This window comes from Macrobrachium nipponense, chromosome 40 (genome assembly GCF_015104395.2).
Source record: "Macrobrachium nipponense isolate FS-2020 chromosome 40, ASM1510439v2, whole genome shotgun sequence".
NCBI lineage: Eukaryota > Metazoa > Arthropoda > Malacostraca > Decapoda > Palaemonidae > Macrobrachium > Macrobrachium nipponense.
The window spans coordinates 20,105,822-20,125,152 of NC_061101.1; the positions used below are offsets into that span (position 1 = coordinate 20,105,822).

The following is a 19,331-nucleotide window of genomic DNA, read 5'->3' on the forward strand; positions in this document are numbered from 1 at the left end:
CAGTTTGTAAATGTTACTAGTCTTACTGCTTTTGATGTGGCCACAGAGCATATTTTTTCCCCAAATTTAGCCAAAAACATATTAATTAATGAAACATCATTGTATAGGAAATCTATTTGCATGTAGTGGAGTGGAAAGTTGCAGGTCAGGCTAGCAGGAAAGAAGGCACTTGAAGACCAGACAAAATCACTTTTTATTGATATGCTTATTCAGTAAAATAGAACTCAGTTAAGGTTTATATTAAAAAAAATTTGTTTGCACCCATTACAGTAAAATTATTGGATTTCTCAGTTAAATAAAATTGAGTTCTTGCAAGTCATGTTTGTAGAAACTTGAGTGTTTCCTATAAGATAGGGTATGTGTAGAAACTTGAGTGTTACCATAAGATAGGGTATGTAATGCAGTAATGTGCTTGAGATTTTTTATACATTTCATTTCTGTGTTACAACCTCCCATATTTGGTTGCTGGAGATTTTCTTTCAGAATTTTCTGATCAACTTTGATTTTACCAGTTTTGATGTTTTGTGACTGCTTTGTGCTGCAGTTATTGATATGAGAGGTCAGGTTCCAAACAGAAAGATGCCTTATTTTTTGTTCCTTTGGGCATACTGGGTTACATAATGGAGTACACAACAGGACAGCAGATATTGAGGTACGGTACTTTTGTTCCACAAAGATCATTATTCAAGTGAATGGTAGGTGCAGCATAATTATATGATGAAGCCATTTCCAGCCTTCTTATTTTTTGGTAGGTGTAGAGGAAAGCAGACTGCTAAATCATGAGGTGAGCCATTTTAGTGTATTGTTGGGTTGATGTGCTATAACTAATTAGCGGGTTTTTTTCTTCTGTTGAATTGCATTTTCAAGTTTTTATTAAATCTCAACCCTCAAACTGTACAAATAATATGACACTAATGCTGTGGTTTTTTGTAGTTCTCTTGTACTTGTATTTAAAGTGTGATTTGTTATGGCATTGTAAAACCTCCATGTTAAAGTGAAATACTTCAAATTTTGAATTTGTAAGCATTAAAACAATATCTTGATGGGCAGTTTTTGGCTATGACATTGAACTGTGATCATTTAGGAGTTTTTTTTAATTGCTAGTCATAAGGTAAGGCTATAACAGTGTAAACAGTTTATAGTTTGTACTAATAGTGGTCCATAGCTCTCTTTGGGTTCTTATGATAGGATTATTTGGTAAGGATGAATATGTAGTGTATTAGTTAAGAAACCAATCTTGGGTAACACAGTGGAAGTTTGCTCAAATGGTTGACAAACTAATATACATAAAGCATAGTGATTATTCACACAAATAAAGTTTTACCAGTTAGCTTAGGGATAGCAATTCTTGATTAGAAGCTTCATTCCCTTGGGTGAATACCCCTGCCATCAAGATCTTCCTGTTCATTATTATATCCTCTATTCTTTGCTATCAGAGGGACTTGATGTACATATTTATTACCTTCTCCAGGTTTTCTGATTATGAATTTTAGTTTTTAATGAAGCTATTACAGGCAGTCCCTGGGTATGCAGGGGGGGGGGGGGGGCATGTTCCATTCTTGGCAGGGTGCTGATAACCGAAAACTTTCATTAACCGAAACTTGGTGATTTGTGGTGCTAAGATTCGGTTAATGGCGCTGATAACCGGTTAAGGGCACCTCTGTTAGGTATGATATGGATAATAACCGAAACTCGGCCCGTAATGGTGCCATAAATTGCTGATTTTATGGTACTGGATAAGCGACATAAAACCAGATTGCCATTAACCAAATCTGCCAATAACCAGGAACTGTGTCATTTCCAGTTGGTTATATAACCACTTAGATAGATGTAATAAGTACATAGTATTATGAATACTTAAAAAAAATGTTATTTAGGTAAGAGAGAAGGTCACCGGTCTCTCTTTGGTGCACTCATTATGGGAGCTGATCAGTAATATATATACATGTGTGTTTAATTAATAATTTGGTTTAGGATTAGAAAGTTATCTTTAGTTTGTACTCTTGTTGTTGGTAAGAAAGTAACATAGTAGTACTATTAAGTACATTGCAACAAAAGTGTCTTAACTTTTCTGGGTTGATTTTTTTATATTATATAACCCTTAAGGGACTGGGGAAAGAAATTTGTGCAGCACCCCAGTCTGGGGAAACTTTGAGGTGGGCCAATTCAAGATATACAAATGTACATGGTGTTTGAACAAAAATTCTGAAAAATTCTCCTTACCTCCCTTGAGAAGTTGAAAAAGACTTATGTACAAACCCATATTGGGCCTCTTTTACAAAATATTTGCAAATTCTATGAAGTTATACAAGTTTTTTCTAATAAATAATTGTATTTTGTAAAATTATAATTACAGCTTACACAACATCAAAACAGATAAGAACTAAAATCAGTGACAAATTCCAACTAGTATATTTGCTCTAAAATATTTTATGTAAATTTACTGAGCGAAGATGCTGTAACTTTTGTGATTATGTATATACATGTTCTTTCTAATATAGAATTGTGAGCCGAGTCAGTCTTAAAGTTTCCATTTGGGAATGTACAGGCTATAGAAGTGGCGGCACCTCTTTCCCACCCGATTCCCCCCAAAAGCTTAGTAGCCTTAGTTTCACCAGATAGCATAGCTAAAAAATTTTCATGAATCATTAAATTCTGTGACCCCAGAGTATGGGAATCTAGTAGTGTTTGTGGCTCTAACATGTTATGAGATGGACAGGACTGAACAGCTGGTCAGAAAAGCAGCCGATGTAGAAATACCAGGATCAAGCCCCCCTGGAAGGCATAGGAATTTAAAGAAAATATTAACAGATGAAGTTCTAAACCTGACAGGAATTCAGGAAAGTGAAGGGAACTCGTTACATGTCAAACCTCATAAAAGAAGTTGGAAGTTATAACATGAATGATAATGGTATGTTCGATGGTATGGTACATGTCTACATTTATACTTAGAGCGCTACTTTCAAGTGTAGCTAAAGCTCCATTATATCGAAAGCTGCATGTACGCAATTTTAGTACAGATCGATCCATTACTCAGCACACATGTGCAAGTGTTATTCTTGAAGTACCCATTTTAGTACCATTTAACATATTATTTTTTTTCAAATCCCCTACATGTCTTATGTGGCTTGTTTATTCGTAATTTCATACAAGGTGTAGTAGAAAAATTGGTCTAATCAGAACTAATTGTAGTTCTAGCAGTGTTTGAGTAAGTACGTACCATAGGATTACTGCATTATTTTATTTTTTTATGACAGACAAGTGAACAAATTACTTTAACTTTATTATTTTCAACATCAGTGTTTTAATGCTCATCATACATGTATATATATTATTTTGTGAAGAATGGTAGGCTGGTGTAGGATAGTTTTGACATATTTAGAGGGTTAGCCTCCACACAGTATCAGTTTTTATGTACAGTAAATGTTTGGTATATGTAGTTTATCATTCTTGAATGATTTTTGAACTATTGGTGTTCTTGTATTTTGTGATTCAAGTTCATTTGTTTGATTTAACAAGGCCTTTAATTAGCAAGGTGTATGTTGTGTAGAAAAAGCATTGTATCCAGGATGGTGTTTTTGGCTTATTATTTACAAGTTTTCTTACATTTTCTCCAATGTTTTAAGTTTTTTGAGACTGTTATTACAACAAACATTGGTGATTAGCATTGATAGTCATAAGATTTACTTAAAAGAAAAGACTGAGGAAATGTAAAGATACTGTAACCATCAGTATTACTAAGTGATGACTGTAGGTCACATTTTTTTTTTTTATATTTGTTAAGCTTAATGGAAAGTTATTTAGAATTGCAACAAATTTACTTGGAAGTATAAAAAATGTTCCTGTCTCTCTTTCACCCTCCCATTTTGTATAGCCTCACATTATTTACTTTTTTACCATGAGTATTATATCCTTTTCCAGGGAAACAAAGTTAAATTTGTTCCCATCTTTATTAGTTCTGTTTTTCTAAATTTCATTAGTGGACTTCTTTGAAATTTGTCAGTATTTCATTGAAGTGGGAGTAGTGCAGCACAAGGAAGAATATGGCCTAATAACTTTGTTGTTTGTGTAATACATATACCAATGATTGTTGTAATGATTCTCTGATGATAACTAATGCCATGTAAAGTTTACTAACACAGCTCTCTGTGGGTTAATAACTTGTGTTGTGGTGTGTCTTTTTGGGCATTAATGTGTGTGTTTTTGTGTTGGTGTGTTACAGGGAATGCATGACATGTTCATCTCTCCGGCGGGAGGAGGTGAGCCCAGCGCAGTCTTGCATGCCCCTGCTACCACTGGACACTGTCTACAGAGGAAGCGAAAGTTGGACCAGACCACCTCGGATTATGCCGGCACAGAGCCTGGCTATGCATTGACCTCAGCTTCCACTGCTGCCCCCCAACACACATTACCTGCTAAACATCTCTCTCACCAGGTCAGTTACTTAGATTTGATGTACTTGTTACTGGAGGCTATTGTTTTAAAAACCTTGGCACAGAAGGTAATGTACATGAGTTTTTCTAGAGGAATTTGAGCTTAATAGAAAGGTGAGTTCTTTTTGGAAAAGTTTAGCTAAGCTGAAATACTATGTTTACAGACTTAACTCTTTACAGTTAAAGATTTGGTTTGTGTAGAATGTGTCGGTGAAATGTCAGGTGTAATGAGACAAATAGAATGTAAATGTTATTATCACTTCTGACTTTCAAGTTGTGTTTAATTTCTGGTTCCTTGCAAAGTCCATTAAGAGATTTGCATTATTGTATTTTTGGATTTTACTGTTAATGTGGTTATATAATTTTTGTTGCACTTGTCAAGTTTATGGTCATTTTGCTCACCTGTGCTCAAGATCATTGCAGCTGTGTAATTCTGGTATAACAGTTTTTCTGCCTAGTAGGGTGTCAGTTGAATATAATAAATAGCATTCTTTGTGTTTCATATTGGTCACTTTGTCCCAGTTAGGAATGTTAGTAAAGGCTAATTCTGCATTCTTACTTTTAGTGTATGTGGTTGGGTCTTCTCAGAAGCATCATTTTATAGTTGCTTTTGTTGTTTTGTAGCTACAGTATATACATAACCAGTGGTTTCAAACAAGATTTCTGCTATAGCTATACTCGTACTCGGGAACTGCTTATTTTTAAACTTTTTCCCCTTATTCTTAGGCTTATTTTCCCTCTATGTATTCATTTATAGTTATATAAAATTCAGATGGTACATTAACTTTGTCTTCATCCAATACAGGGTTTAACCATTTTAGTGTGCCTTGCTTAGTATTAGAGTTATTTGCATCATCCTCTCAGCCCAGTCTGCTGTGCTTTCTGCCTTTTTCTTTTCATTCATTCCCTTTGATCTCTTCCTGGCAAGCAATCCAGCTCCTTTAACGATACATTCTTCTGATTTTTCCTCTAATGACAAGCCCTGTGGTGCAAAGCCTAGAAATGTGATAATGTTGGGTCACAAATTAATTTATAATAATGATTTTGGTCTTTATATTTTTCCCGGAAAAAAAAGTGTTCATTTTTTTCCCGGAAAAATGATCCTATTGAAACTGGAATTTTAGGATTGGTGTGTAGACCCTGTCAGTGCTGTGGATAATCCCAGGAGTGTCTTAAAAGAGGCCATACATTGAGGTTTAATGGCACCCTTGAGGTACTTTGACTTCTGTTTGTTCTGGGTTATTTCTTCTTCCAGAGTTAACAATAGAAGCTGTCAGTCTCTGTGATGTAAAGGTATTTGGATTGGTCTTCTTGCAAGTGTTTGAACTTTAGTGAGACATTAGTCCTTCTAATGGTTAGGTAGAGACTTTCATAGTATTTTGAGATGCTTCAAAGGACAATTCAAGCTTCTAAATGAGACCTTTCTCTAGTTTATAAATCATGCCAAGGTTCTGTGAAAACCTCTTTGCAATATTATTACAGTGGATAAAAAGTAAAAAGAAAAAAAGAAAAGCCCCGTTTGCATTTGCTTATCTCAAGTTGCACTAGCATAAAAGGGAAGGCTGCTTCATTTCTGTGACATCTTAAAAGCCTGTCATGTTACTCTTGGTTCTCAGGATTATAATTGTTTTCCTGGTATGGAGATATATGCCTTTCACTATTTTTCACACACATAATACTTACTCATTAGTTTTGCTTGGATTCGTAGTGCTTAATATGGAATGCATTTATTGCCAAGTTATTAGTCCTTTTGCCGTATGATCAGTGGCTTCGCGCTGATTCGTCAATAACTGTTTCATTCTAGTTGTGGTAGATGAGAACTGTGTGATACATTGAGTTAGAGAGTTCCCACCAATCATGGTTCACAAGTATGGAAGTGCATAAGTTGTCGTTTAGACTTCATAGCTGTCATGTGTGATATCACAAGTGGGAATTGGGCAGTCTTTGATTGTTTTAACCAGTTTCCAGCTGGCATGAGAAGATTTATCCTATCCTGTTGTTAAGACCGAAGGTTTGTTAGATATGAAAAATACAAATTGATTAAAAATTTGTCATGTTTGTGTGAAAAATGGTTTCTGTAACAAAAACTCGATTTTAGTTGGTGGTGTTCCTAAGGGATACTTTCTATTAATAATCAGGTTATGCTGTGAAAATGGCAGTATCATTCATTTTCATAATGAATATTTTCTGTTTGTAAATTAGATTGTAAATTAGATTCATAGATGTTGGGGTTGCAAAGCTATTAAATTTACAAAGCTTTTATGAGTGAATGATACTATTTAGATTTGGTATTTACTTTTTACTGGATGAGAAATATTATTCATTTGAATAGTTTTCATTTAGTGTATGCTTGCAGAAATATCACAAGAAAGAGTAGACTTAAGTTGTGTGTGACACTATTTCAAATCAACAATTGGGCTTTCCAGGTTAGTAGTGTATACAGTGATGGCGTGACACTAAGTCAGGCAAAGGAACACCAGCTGCAGCAGCAACAGCCAACATCTCAACAGCAGCAGCAAGAGCAACAACAGCAACATCAGCAGCAGCATGGGCAGCAACAAGCTCAGAAGATCAACAATAACGGCCCCACAGCTTCATCCATTCATCATCACCACCATCACCACCACCATCACCATCATTCAACTCGAGGTAAAGATCATCTGTCTCTTGAGTGAATTTCATTTCATGCTTAGACACTTTTGATACATTTGTGACAGTCATTCTTGAATCGTGGGTAATTTGCCATATCCTTCAACAATGTTATATGGAAAACAAGCAACCACAGAGAAGGAAATTCTCTTGAAACTATTTAAAAAGTGTGAGAATTAAGCATTTATTTTTTAACTTATCCTTGCAAAGAAAAATTTTTTGTATGCAGTAAAATCCTTTATGTACAAAAGCCTTTTAACCGAAGGCTGGTTGATAACTAACATTTTTATATCCAAGAATATCTTGAAAGTCTGTCAGGAGGCATAGCATATTCCATTTTCATCTCTACAAATAGCTTTCTATTAACTTTACTCTTACCAAGTTCTTTTCTTTTTCAAGTAGTTAGAGCAATGCTAAGAGTAAAGTTTGCTCAAGCCCTATTTTAATTTTTTTAGTAAATAAGCTCAACTAATGGTGTAGGCTAGGATTAGTCTTCATTTAACCAAACAACATTAATATTCCTCAATTCGGTTAATTTATGTCGGAACCAAAAAGCTAAACTAGTACCTAAGTCTGAGGATAGCAGGAGTGAGTCATATTGAGTGTTCGTTGCTCTGGATATTATCAAATACATCATCCAGAAATGTTGTCTTTTCATTAGACTATGAGGTATAGAATCATCTGTTTTAAGCAAAGGAGGAGAAGTGCAGACTTTAAAGTAACCCATAAAGGCTTTCTTTCACAACGTGTATTCATTCTCAGATGAAGCCTAAACTTGAGCTATAGCTCTTAGTAAGGGGAGATTATATCATGTCAAATTGAATATATTCCTTTTCCAAAGATTGTAGGCCACTTGTTTCTCCAAATATCCATGTTGTCAATTGCATTTGAACCTAGCTGGCTAAGTACAGTAATTAAGTAAAAGAGGAGGGATTTACCTACTTGTGTTGACATAACTTTCATTTTAAGGAACTTTCATTGTAAGGAACAGAAGGCTTAACTTCCTTACACAGCCATGAACAAGTGAAAGGTAACTCTTAAAGTTCCCTTCTAGTCTTTTTGAGGCTTATATATCCTGTGGTTTGAGATATATCAGGAATGATCTGCACAGTTTTAATTGCTAAAGAAATTGCAGCATGATCAGAAACCCTAATTGAAGGATTAACAGTATGTACTGGTTATATCACCAGAGGGACCAATAATACTGTTATTGTTGTAAGAGGCTATCTCTTGTTACAATTGTAAATACAGAAATATTTTTAGTATCAAATTGTTGTCATAATAATCAAAACAGGCTTTGCATCCATATATATATTTCATAACTAAGAATCTACCATGGTTAGTAGGAATTTTATCAGGAACTGTCCACATTTTCAATTTTTTATAGAACATCCCCCAAGGTAGTAATTTCACAAGCACACCTTAATTATAGATGAAAGGAAAATCAAGGATATTTACAGAATATCAAATGCAAGGAAAAAGCAGTGATAAGAGCTGGGTCAGTCAGGTGTCATCATAGATAAAGAAGCCTCAGGATGATTACAAACAGGTGATTGGGCTAATATGAGGATTTCTTCAAGATGGGAAGTGAAATGAAATGCAATGACAATTTGAAGAAGTGGGGATGAGGGAGGGCATGGTGATAGGTGTACAAATTTATAGAAGTAAAGAAGGCAATCAGGAAAAATAAGATTGGTAAAGTATCAGGTCCAACCTTTATACTTGTACAAAGGGAGAAGTGTGGATACTGAAACTAGTAAGGACAATCTGGGTAGAGGAAGCAAGTAAATGACTTCGAAGAAATTTTGATGGTAAATATGTTGAAATGGTATGGAAAAATTATAGAGAAACTGTTTCATTAGAGAGAGAGGTGTAGTTGATGCTTTATGATAAAACTAATACAGGAAAAGAGGCTGGAAGGTAATTGGAATCTCTACTGTACACTTTTATAACTAGAAGATATTTGATAGAATAGCAGTGGTGTTTAAGAGAGGAAAGTGCCAGTAAAGTTGGTTAGGTTTCCTGAAACATATCAAAGAGGAAGGGCAGCATTAATAATAGTCTGGCAAAGTGGAAATGTTGAAAGGTAAAATTGGTTTAAATCAAGAATTGGCGCTTATTCCATTTTTGTTTGTAAAGGTTATTGATGCCTTGTGTTAATGGATTAGGAGTGAAAATCTGGCGATTATGACTGATACTTAAGAATATTAGTAAAGATTTCTTGATGAACATCCCTCGGTTCTCATATTACTCCTATGCCTCATTCTTTTCCATTTTCGAATCCCAAACTATCAGGTCAGCTGGTAGCCGTGTATAGTGTGGTGAGCAATGTAATTCTTTGGTGTGATATAGGCTGTAATTCTAATTCAAATTAATCTCTGATTATAGTTCTTCACCATTGTGTGATATCAGTCTTTCTAGCAATATTAAACATTGTGTTTAGCAGCTTCATCCCAGGCTTTTTACGTAAATGATGGATTTGAGGCTGACTAGTAAAATAAGCAAATTAAACAAAGGCAAAAGAATGGGTAAGATTGCTTTAATGATAAAGCAGTAGAACAGATATAAGAACACCTTGAGAAAATATACAAAGTCATTGAGTGACTGGTGCCTTTCAATTAAAAAAAAAAAAATGCAAATTCATGTACAAAGCTGCTTAGACAAGAATGCTAACCATAACCTAACTTGAGAACCAGATGGCTGTTTTTAAGAGGAAGGTGTAGGAGTCATTATCACAAATAATTTTAACCTTCCTAGCAGTAAATTAGAAAAAACTTAGAAAATACTAGGTACATCAACATCAATTTACTGTTTGAAAAATTTAAGATACAGAACTAATACGGATCACCTGAAGATTAGCGACCCCTAATACCTCTCCTGAAGAAAAACGACCCCAATATTTTCCTTCTGAAGAAAAGCGACCCCAATATTTTCCACCTGAAGATAAACGACCCCTGCTTGTTGGTGTCTCCAATCTTCAGGTAACCCACTTTAGCTCATAATATTATAGAAAAAAGGAGAAAAAAAATCCGTATTTAGGGTCTTTTGATGAGGAAAAGGCTAATTGGAGGGGTTGCTGTGGTAGTGTTTAACACTCGCCCCAGTTTTATATCGACACCTTTTATATAGGTGAGCGAGTCAGAAGCTTCTGACATGTCCAATTTAGCAGTTCTCTGGTATTATAGCAATATTTTACTAGAAATAGTGCTAAAGCAGACATATTTCATGGAAGCGACACGGCTGAGCCCAGAAATAGATTTTTCCTACGTCAAAATCCCTTTATTAAACATTTGTTAAAAACACACATTGAGAGAAACAATCAATAGTTAATTAAAAGCGTATTGTCTTGCAATTTCAGTACAAAAATAATCAAACCTTCTGTAACCCCTGTGGCTAGCGCGCGCAGCGCAACATTACCTCTTGCCAGAACATACGGAGCTTGCCAAGAATCTTTAAATATGTGGATAAGGCGTGAAGCGCCGTTCCGCCACGGCCTTACTTTAACCCCTGTTAATTCCTCACCTTAAGAAAAGCGACCCCAATATTTGCCACCTGAAGAAAAGCGACCCCAGCGTGTTGGGGTCGCTTTTCTTCAGATGATCCAATAATACAAATGCAAATTATGGGAAAATAATCAGTAAAAGCAAGCAGCTTTACAGTCGCATATTCCTTCATTGAAATTAGCATTTATTTGAACGTTTAGAGCAAGGTGTTATGAATTTATCATTATTCTGAGCTTGCATTGTAGTTACGTACAAAGAAAAAAATCTATATCTTAGAGAATTTTTAATGTACAGTTTGCCATTTTCAGTGTTGAATTGGTTTATGCTAAGATTAATAGTAACAATGACTTTCATACTAATTACAGACGTTTGTACTTCTAAGTTCTTTCATTAACTTTTGATAGTATGAGCAAGAACAAAACTCATCCGTGCATTTACCCAAAGCATCAGATTTTGTCATTCACAAATTATAGAGCATAAAACCAAAGTACAGGCAGTCCCCGGGTTACGACGGGGTTCCGTTCTTGAGACTCGTTGTAACCCGAAAATCGTCGTAAGCCAGAACATCTTAAAAAATCCTAAGGAAACCTTAGTTTTAATGCTTTGGGTGCATTGAAAACTATGTAAACTGCATTATTATTGCATTCTTCATAAAAAAAACCTTCAAATATTGATTATTTGGCATTTTTGGTATCATCTTTCTTCTGCCAGATGAGCGTTGTAGGCGTCGTAACCCTGGAAATAATTTCTGATGAATATAATTGAAAAGCGCCTTAACCTCGGAACATCGTAAGCCGAACCCGTCGTAACCCGGGGACTGACTGTACATGGACCTCTCCACAAATTCACTGTGTGCTCCAACATAGCTAACTCTTTAAAGGGACAGTTATGGAAAATGCTACCAGCTCAAGCATTTTACAAGTTTCACAAGGAAGTTTATTTTCAATTAAATGTATTTCCAAAATTAACCCTTAAACGCCTATTGGACGTATTAAACGTCGACGAAAATTGTTTGTCGGGTGCCTAACCGACATATGGTACGTCGACGCAAAATAGTTTTTTTAAAAATTCGCGGAAAAATAGTTATAGGCCTACTAGGCAAAAACTTTTGAATCACACTCCTTGAGGGATGCTGGGAGCTCACGGATCAAGCTGTTTTGTTTACAAGCGTTACCCAGGCGCGCAAGAGTGAATTTTTTCTTCTCGCACTAAAAGCATCAGCGACACATCTCATAATTTTTGCACCATTTCATATTAGCCGTTACACAGAGTTTTATATATAAAAATGTGTGCAATTTCATGTAGAATACAACAAAAAACAACCCATGGTTGTAGCTTTTATCAGGTTTGAAATATTTTCATATAATGATAAGTGCCAAAATTTCAACCTTAGGTCAACTTTGACTACCAAAATGGTCGAAAAACGCAATTTACCTTTAGTTTGTAACAAATAGGAAGTCTCTAGCACAATATTTCGATTTATGGTGAATTTATGAAAAAACTTTTTCCTTACGTCCACACGGTAACTTCCAAAAAAAAATCAGACATTTTTTCGTCCAATTGTCGTAATGTTTGCACCGTTGTATATTAGCCGTTACATAAAGTTTTATATATGAAAATGTGCGCAATTTCATGTAGAATACAACAAAAAACAACCCATGGTTGTAGCTTTTATCAGTTTTGAAATATTTTCATATAAATAACGATGTGCCAAAATTTCAACCTTCGGTCAACTTTGACTCAACCGAAATGGTCGAAAACTGCAATTGTAAGCTAAAACTTACATTCGAGTAATATTCAATCATTTACCCTAAGTTTGCAAACAAATTGGAAATCTCTAGTACAATATTTCGATTTATGGTGAATTTTTTAAAAAACGTTTTCCTACGTCCGCGCTGTAACTGCCGAAAAAATCTGACATTTTTTCGTCAGATTGTCGTAATGTTTGCACCGTTTTATATTAGCCGTTACATAATGATTTATATATGAAAATGTGTGCAATTTCATGTAGAATACAACTAAAAACAACCCATGGTTGTAGCTTTTATCAGTTTTAAAATATTTTCATATAAATAACGATAAGTGCCAAAATACAACCTTCAGTCAAATTTAACTCGACCGAAATGGTCGGAATGCTATTGTAAGCTAAACCTCTTACATTCTAGTAATATTCAATCATTTACCTTCATTTTGCAACAAATTGGAAGTGTCTAGTACAATATTTCGATTTATGGTGAATTTTTGAAAAAAAAAAAAAAAGCTTTCCTTACGTCCGCGCTGTAACTTCCGAAAAAATCAGAAATTTTTGTCATCCTATTGTAATGTTTGCACCATTTTATATTAGCCGTTACATAAAGTTTTATATATGAAAATGTGCGCAATTTCACATAGAATACATCTAAAAACAACCCATGGTTGTAGCTTTCATCAGTTTAGAAATATTTTCTTATAAATAACGATAAGTGCCAAAATTTCAACCTTCGGTCAACTTTAACTCGACCGAAATGGTAAAAAAACGCAATTGTAAGCTAAAACTATTACATTCTAGTAATATTCAATCATTTACCTTTAGTTTGCAACAAATAGGAAGTCTCTAGCACAATGTTTCGATTTATGGTGAATTTATGAAAAAACTTTTTCCTTCGTCCGCGCGGTAACTCTTCCGAAAAAATCATAAATTTTTTCGTCCGATTCTCGTAATGTTTGCACCATTTTATATTAGTTGTTACATAAAGTTTTATATATGAAAATGTGTGCAATTTCATGTAGAATACAACAAAAAACAACCCATGGTTGTAGCTTTCATCAGTTTTGAAGTATTTTCATATAAGTAACGGTAAATAGAAAACATTTTACCTACGGTCAACTTTAACTTTGCCGAAATGGTCGAAAACTACAATTGTAAGCTACAACACTTACAGTCTAGTACTATTCAATCAATTACCTTCATTTTGCAACAAACGGGAAGTCTCTAGCACAATATTTCGATTTATGGTGAATTTTTGAAAACTACTTTTATTTACGTCCGTGCGTTATGAATTCATACATCATATTGTGATAATATTTTCTCTGTGTTGCTTTGATCGTTTTGCAATTTGTTATATACCAAAAAAAACTATTTTTCCGCTTCGGCACTCACTCACGAACACCGCCGGCATACGGGACACTTTCGGAAATACCGGCTCGGCATTTTAAGGGTTAACTTATATTTATACAAATGCACAAAATTTAGAAAAATAGAATTATCAGATTTGTACCAGATGGAGAGTTATACAATAATATTTTTGTTATCATTTGCTAGAGGGCAAATTGTGTTCCTGTGTGTACATGTTGGCAGTATTAAAGTGTTAAGTAATGTAAGTAAACAAAGAAATAATAATGTTTGACCATAGGTAGGGTGAAGTATAATAGGGATAAAAGTTTGAAAAATATAATACGAATACATAACATTACTATATCAGTGTTAAGGAAATCAATATGTAATCGATACTATCATTCATTACTTGTCCAGTGTCCTGAAATCATTCAGATATTTGAAAATTGCTGTCTGTGGTAATGTTATAGCTAAATTTTAAAAATTTTTGTTTCATTTTCCTTCAGGAGGAGGCCCGGGTGCCACTTACCAATACCAGCAGAGCCAGCAACCCGTACACCAGCAACGTGCATCCACCATCAAGCTCCTAGACCCCTACCAGAAGTGCTCCACAAAGGTAGTTTTTATCGAGTGCTTATGAGTACTACTTTGTGCTTTTAAGCATATGGCAATGGAAGTTTTGGTCATCGGTTAATGAGAAGTTTCACTTAAGTTTATTTGTTGTGTTTTCATTTAATTATCCATTGTAGGTATTATAGCTTCAGAATAACCAAACTAATAAATCACATTTGTTGATCACCTTGAAAGGGTCATAAAATTAAGGTAAAGTGCAAGGAAGCATTTGCTTTGCATATACTAGTTGTCAAACCAGATTCAGTTTTTGATTCACATGTGTAAGATTTGAGAAGACTATATTCACTTGAAAAGTTACTCTATGGTTTTTAGGTGAAAATGTAAAAATGGTATGATATTAAGAGTGACTATCGCACAAAAAGCTATATGGAGCAATCTTGGTTTCCCCTTGGTTTAAAAATAACAGAAGTCAGATTAGCAATATTTTGGACATTGAAGCTATCCAAATTGAGATGGTTTGAAAATGTGGTAATGTGTAAATAGTAGTCAGTCCTAAAAGTTATAGATTTGTGATAACTGACAAAGGCCAGTAGTAAGTCTCAGAAAATTTTGGAGAAACATCATAGGTTATGATTTAGGCTAGATGGTAATTCAATTTCAGGCTGAAAAAAATGACACCAGCAAGAACTCATATCTCATATAACTGTATAAAGAGAAAAATTCTCTTCAAAATGACATTGCTCATGATAACAGTTGCATTTGTAACCAACTATTCTGAAGTCATGTACAAGAATACACCCATTGCATGAAAATTTTCAGTTGTAAAGTTTTGATTTTATGTAATTTAGGTAACTAAGAACTAAAAATCAGACCACATTCATTGTGCCATTTTAAGAAAGAAGCGTGAGACTTGATGTTGCTGTTGTTATACATAAATTTTAATTGAAGTTAATCAGGTTAGCAGAGGAACTTTTTCTGTGGAGTGCTCTTATGCACAAATCATTCAGAAGTCAACACTTTGTGGTGGGTTAGTTGTTGATCATTTAGAGTCCAGATAAGTAGGTTAATGTGGTAGGTTAGCATGTCATGGAATTATCATTATTAGAAATTATTCTAACCAGGTCACTTAATTACCATTGTTGTGAAATCAGTTGTCATCTTTATAAAGCAGTAGTCATCTCATTGTGACATTTCAAAACTCATAAAGCTGATAAAAAAAAGGATTTGCTTTCAGAAATTGTGGAGAATAAATATGAATTGAGACTTATTACAAGTGCTGTATATCATCATTTCTCCACTTGTCACCTCTAATTACCTTCACGTAGATTATTGGTGAAATATGCTCACATGACAGCACTACTTGTGTAGTGGTTAATATCACTGTTTTGATCATGTCACATGGTTTCAATTACTGTATGTTTATTCTTGCCTAATGAGGATTTGTCTTTAATGGGTGGGCATTTTGTAAAGATCTTTTAAATGTTATGTTCCCTCTCACTTGGAAAGGCTTTTTGGGCATGTTGGATTAACTGTTCCAGTTATCAAAAGTATCTAATAGATTTTCATTGTCCCGACTGGATGGTTGTGGAGTGCTTAGTAATCTTAGCTTCAAGGATTTCATGAGTAGCTTGTACAGTATATTGAGCTTTTATTTCTTTTAAGTAATAACCATTATTGTACATTTTCGATAGGCACATCTGCCTGTACATCAAAATATTTTCTTTAGTTTTTTGTTGCCAGAATGGCATATATTTTAACCAAACATTTCCAGTGTCAGGTCTTCCAACTGAGCTTTCATAAATAAAAAAAATAAAGCAAGTTATCATCATATGTAAATGATGGCTATTGTGAATTTCATCTCTATTTATTGTGACAAAATGAGCACTATAAAATGTTGCTATTTATTATTTACATTGTGTGGAGTAAAGTGGGTTTAGTAAGACTTAACAAAATAAACATGCAAACTCATTAAAGTACCTAATAAAGCCAAGTTTGTCAACCATCAAAATTCAGTTTCTGGAAGACAGTCCAGAGTTCATTAGTGCAGTTATAGAAGCTGTTAACAGAATGATTCAAGCTAGAGCAGTATACCATCCGGTAACAGCTTCCATCACTGTATTTGCAAATACAGCAATCTCAAATTAATCAGGTATCGATGATTGCATATGTTTTAAGTAGATTTTTTACTTTTCATACTTGTTAGTTTGATATAGTATTTTATTGTTTTGTCACCCACTGCAATTCCATCTGCGTGTATTTTAAGTTTTAAAATTTTGCTTGCTGCAGGTCCAAAATTCATCATCCTGATATAAGTCGTTCCACCTTATCAACGTCTCGTCTAACTTTGATAGCCTAAATCTGGTAAATCAAGTTACGGCTGTTGTTAAATATGAAATATATATGGAAATAAGCATTCCAGGTGGAGGGTATATGATGTTTTATGAAAAAGTACTGAATTGATAGAAATGTTTGTCTGTAGTGATTTCAGGTGTTTGGAGGGCTTCTTCAGTACAGTCAGTATTTAGGACAGCAGTATATACCTTTAGTTGAAATATTACTCTTTACAAAATGCTGTCCAGCAGTTCTGGATGCTAGTATTTTCATTGAATAGATTGCTTAGAATGGAACTTAGTATTTGATATAGATTCTGCTTCTGGTGATAAGGTTTTTTTGTGAACTTTGTTAGAAAGTTATATGGAAACAATTGCTTTGAAAACGTAACATGTCTGGAGAGTCACTCAGAATGAAAATGTTATGATTTACAGCGTAAGTGCTTTGACCACAATGGAAGTAGTGGAGGAAGCTCAGGTGTAGAGAGCGTGAAGGTGGGCGCGCCCTTGGGAGGCGGCCCGGCCACAACCGCCAAGACGGTGGCCCACGGGAAGGTGGCCCTTGGTGGTGGGCCCCACAATGCCACCAAGGGCACAAATTCTGCCCAAGCTGACGGAGATTATCAGGTATGATATTTTCTGGGTTTTTATTGTACATTTTTTTATTTTACTGTTTTAAGAAGGAAAATTTCATTGGTGTGCCCAGGTTTTGCCTGTCTTTGTGGCTGTGCAAAATTAATAAAGTTGCTCTTTTATCTCAAATTGGAGTTTTAGGTAGGTATTGTTAAAGAGAATGAAAATAATGTTAACCCTGGACAGGTATCGCTATTTTGGTGCCCCTTTAAACGTTTGTGGGGTCGAGCTCAACCCAAGCGCCCAGAAAAATTTGTGAAAATTCAAAAACTGTAGCTATGCTGCACATTTTAATTTCTAAAATCAATTTCACCATTGCCGAATACTACTGAGAAGATAAATCATACCCATCTACAAATTAAATATTTATTACAGATATATTTAAAAAATAATTATGTAAAAAAAATAATTACGAAAATATTTACAAAAAAGACAAAACGCTATATACACACAAAATTGAGGGAATCCTTCCTAAATCTATTATTTACAATATGTGATTGCCAGAAAAGGTGTAGGACCCATAGAGGTCAAAATCTGAAACGAGAAAAAAAGGGTGTTTTTTTTTGGCTAAAAAAGAAAAAGCCAATTTTACCTAAATGAAATAGGAAGTGACTAATTTTTTTATAGAATAAACTCATATTATCCTAGAACAGAATCTTGTAAAAAGATGTGCACTAATATGTAATTTACTGTTATATAAGAAATATTATTATCTATCTCTCTCTGTCTCAAACAATAAATTACAAAAATATTTACAAAAAATACAAAATACGCTATATACACAAAAATTGAGGAAATCCTTCCTAAAACTACTGTTTATAATATGTGACTGCCAGAAAAGGTGTCGGACCCATAGAGGAATAAAAAAAAAATTTTTTTTGGCCAAACAAATTGTCAAAATTCCACGAATTATTTTGGTACCTAAATTAAATAGGAAAAGGCTAATTGTTTTATAGAATAAACTCATATTATCCTAGAGTGGAATTATGTAAAAATATCTGCACTAAGATGTAATCTACTCTCATATCAGAAATGTTATTTCTCTCTCTCTCTCTCTCTCTCTCTCTCTCTCCTCGTCTCTCTCTCTCTCTCTCTCTCTCTCTCTCTCTCTCTCTCTCTCTCTCTCTCTCCTGTGTGTCATGATTTATTGACATAAGCTCATGTAATCTGTCACAAGAAAACACAGAGGCCCATCCCCTCTCTCCCCCTCTTGTGTTGTAATATCTCAAGGTCATCCCCCAGTCGTCCAACTCTCGTTACACAAAATTGGCTTCATACCATATAGAGTTGTCAGCAACCTCTAAATTATCATCAAAATCACTTTATAATTCCATTAGAAGTAAGTTGATGACATCCATCCCCAGAGAATACTGCCTGCTGGCCATTGTTGATGAAAAATGCAAAAAAAAAAAAAAAATCCAAAAACCGAGAAGTTGGCATTCAAAAGAAATTGGAATAAATGGCAATATAATTCTTCTCAGCCACAACCATTGGCATGCATAATGTACACACACCATGTACCTAGAGTTTCAACAATATAAAACCTTCCAGAGTCAACAGTGTTAGACAGGAAATCACTACTTGATAACTGTGCCTTTGTATCCCACACATGTTCAAAACAAACTATTACTCAGAAAAGGGGAAAGGACAAAGGCAAGGCAAACAAGTTTTGACATGATTGTAGTGTGTGTTCTGCTATCCTCTTTGCAGATCGATCACACCCAGATTCGAGCTAGACGATGATTTATGGGGAAAAAAACATGTTTTTTGAAACACCCCTCGGGTCGTGCTCGACCCAGCTAACCTAGCCAGGGTTAAGTGTTTGTTGCATGATTATTAGTCTGCACCCTCTGTTTTTAAGGGAGAATTGAATATAAAAGAAAGTGAAGAAGCACCTTTGCAATGACCATTATAATGTATGTGAGCTTTGTGAATTTATTATTGAAGGAATTTAAAATTTTTACCTCTTGTTTTACAATTAATTATCAATTTTTCTGTGTTGGAAACAACAAAATTCAACCTCAAAGTTTGTAAATTTTACAAATTTTACAGTTTAATAAACAACTAATGTAAATTTTTCATAAATGATATGCATAAAAAAAGGTACAGTTAAAAA

General features: G+C 34.5%; 1 protein-coding gene across 5 annotated transcripts in view; it reads left to right on the top strand.

Moving 5' to 3' along the window:
* Positions 1–19,331, top strand: part of LOC135211973 (homeodomain-interacting protein kinase 2-like) — a 223,871-nt gene that overhangs the window by 54,067 nt on the left and 150,473 nt on the right. For all 5 annotated transcript variants that reach the window (XM_064245232.1, XM_064245234.1, XM_064245235.1 and 2 more), the window contains exons 2-5: positions 4,223–4,435; positions 6,860–7,082; positions 14,186–14,295; positions 17,018–17,209. In XM_064245232.1, the coding sequence (XP_064101302.1) occupies positions 4,226–4,435; positions 6,860–7,082; positions 14,186–14,295; positions 17,018–17,209 (735 nt within the window). In that variant the 5' untranslated portion in view covers positions 4,223–4,225. The remainder of the gene's footprint in view (positions 1–4,222; positions 4,436–6,859; positions 7,083–14,185; positions 14,296–17,017; positions 17,210–19,331) is intronic.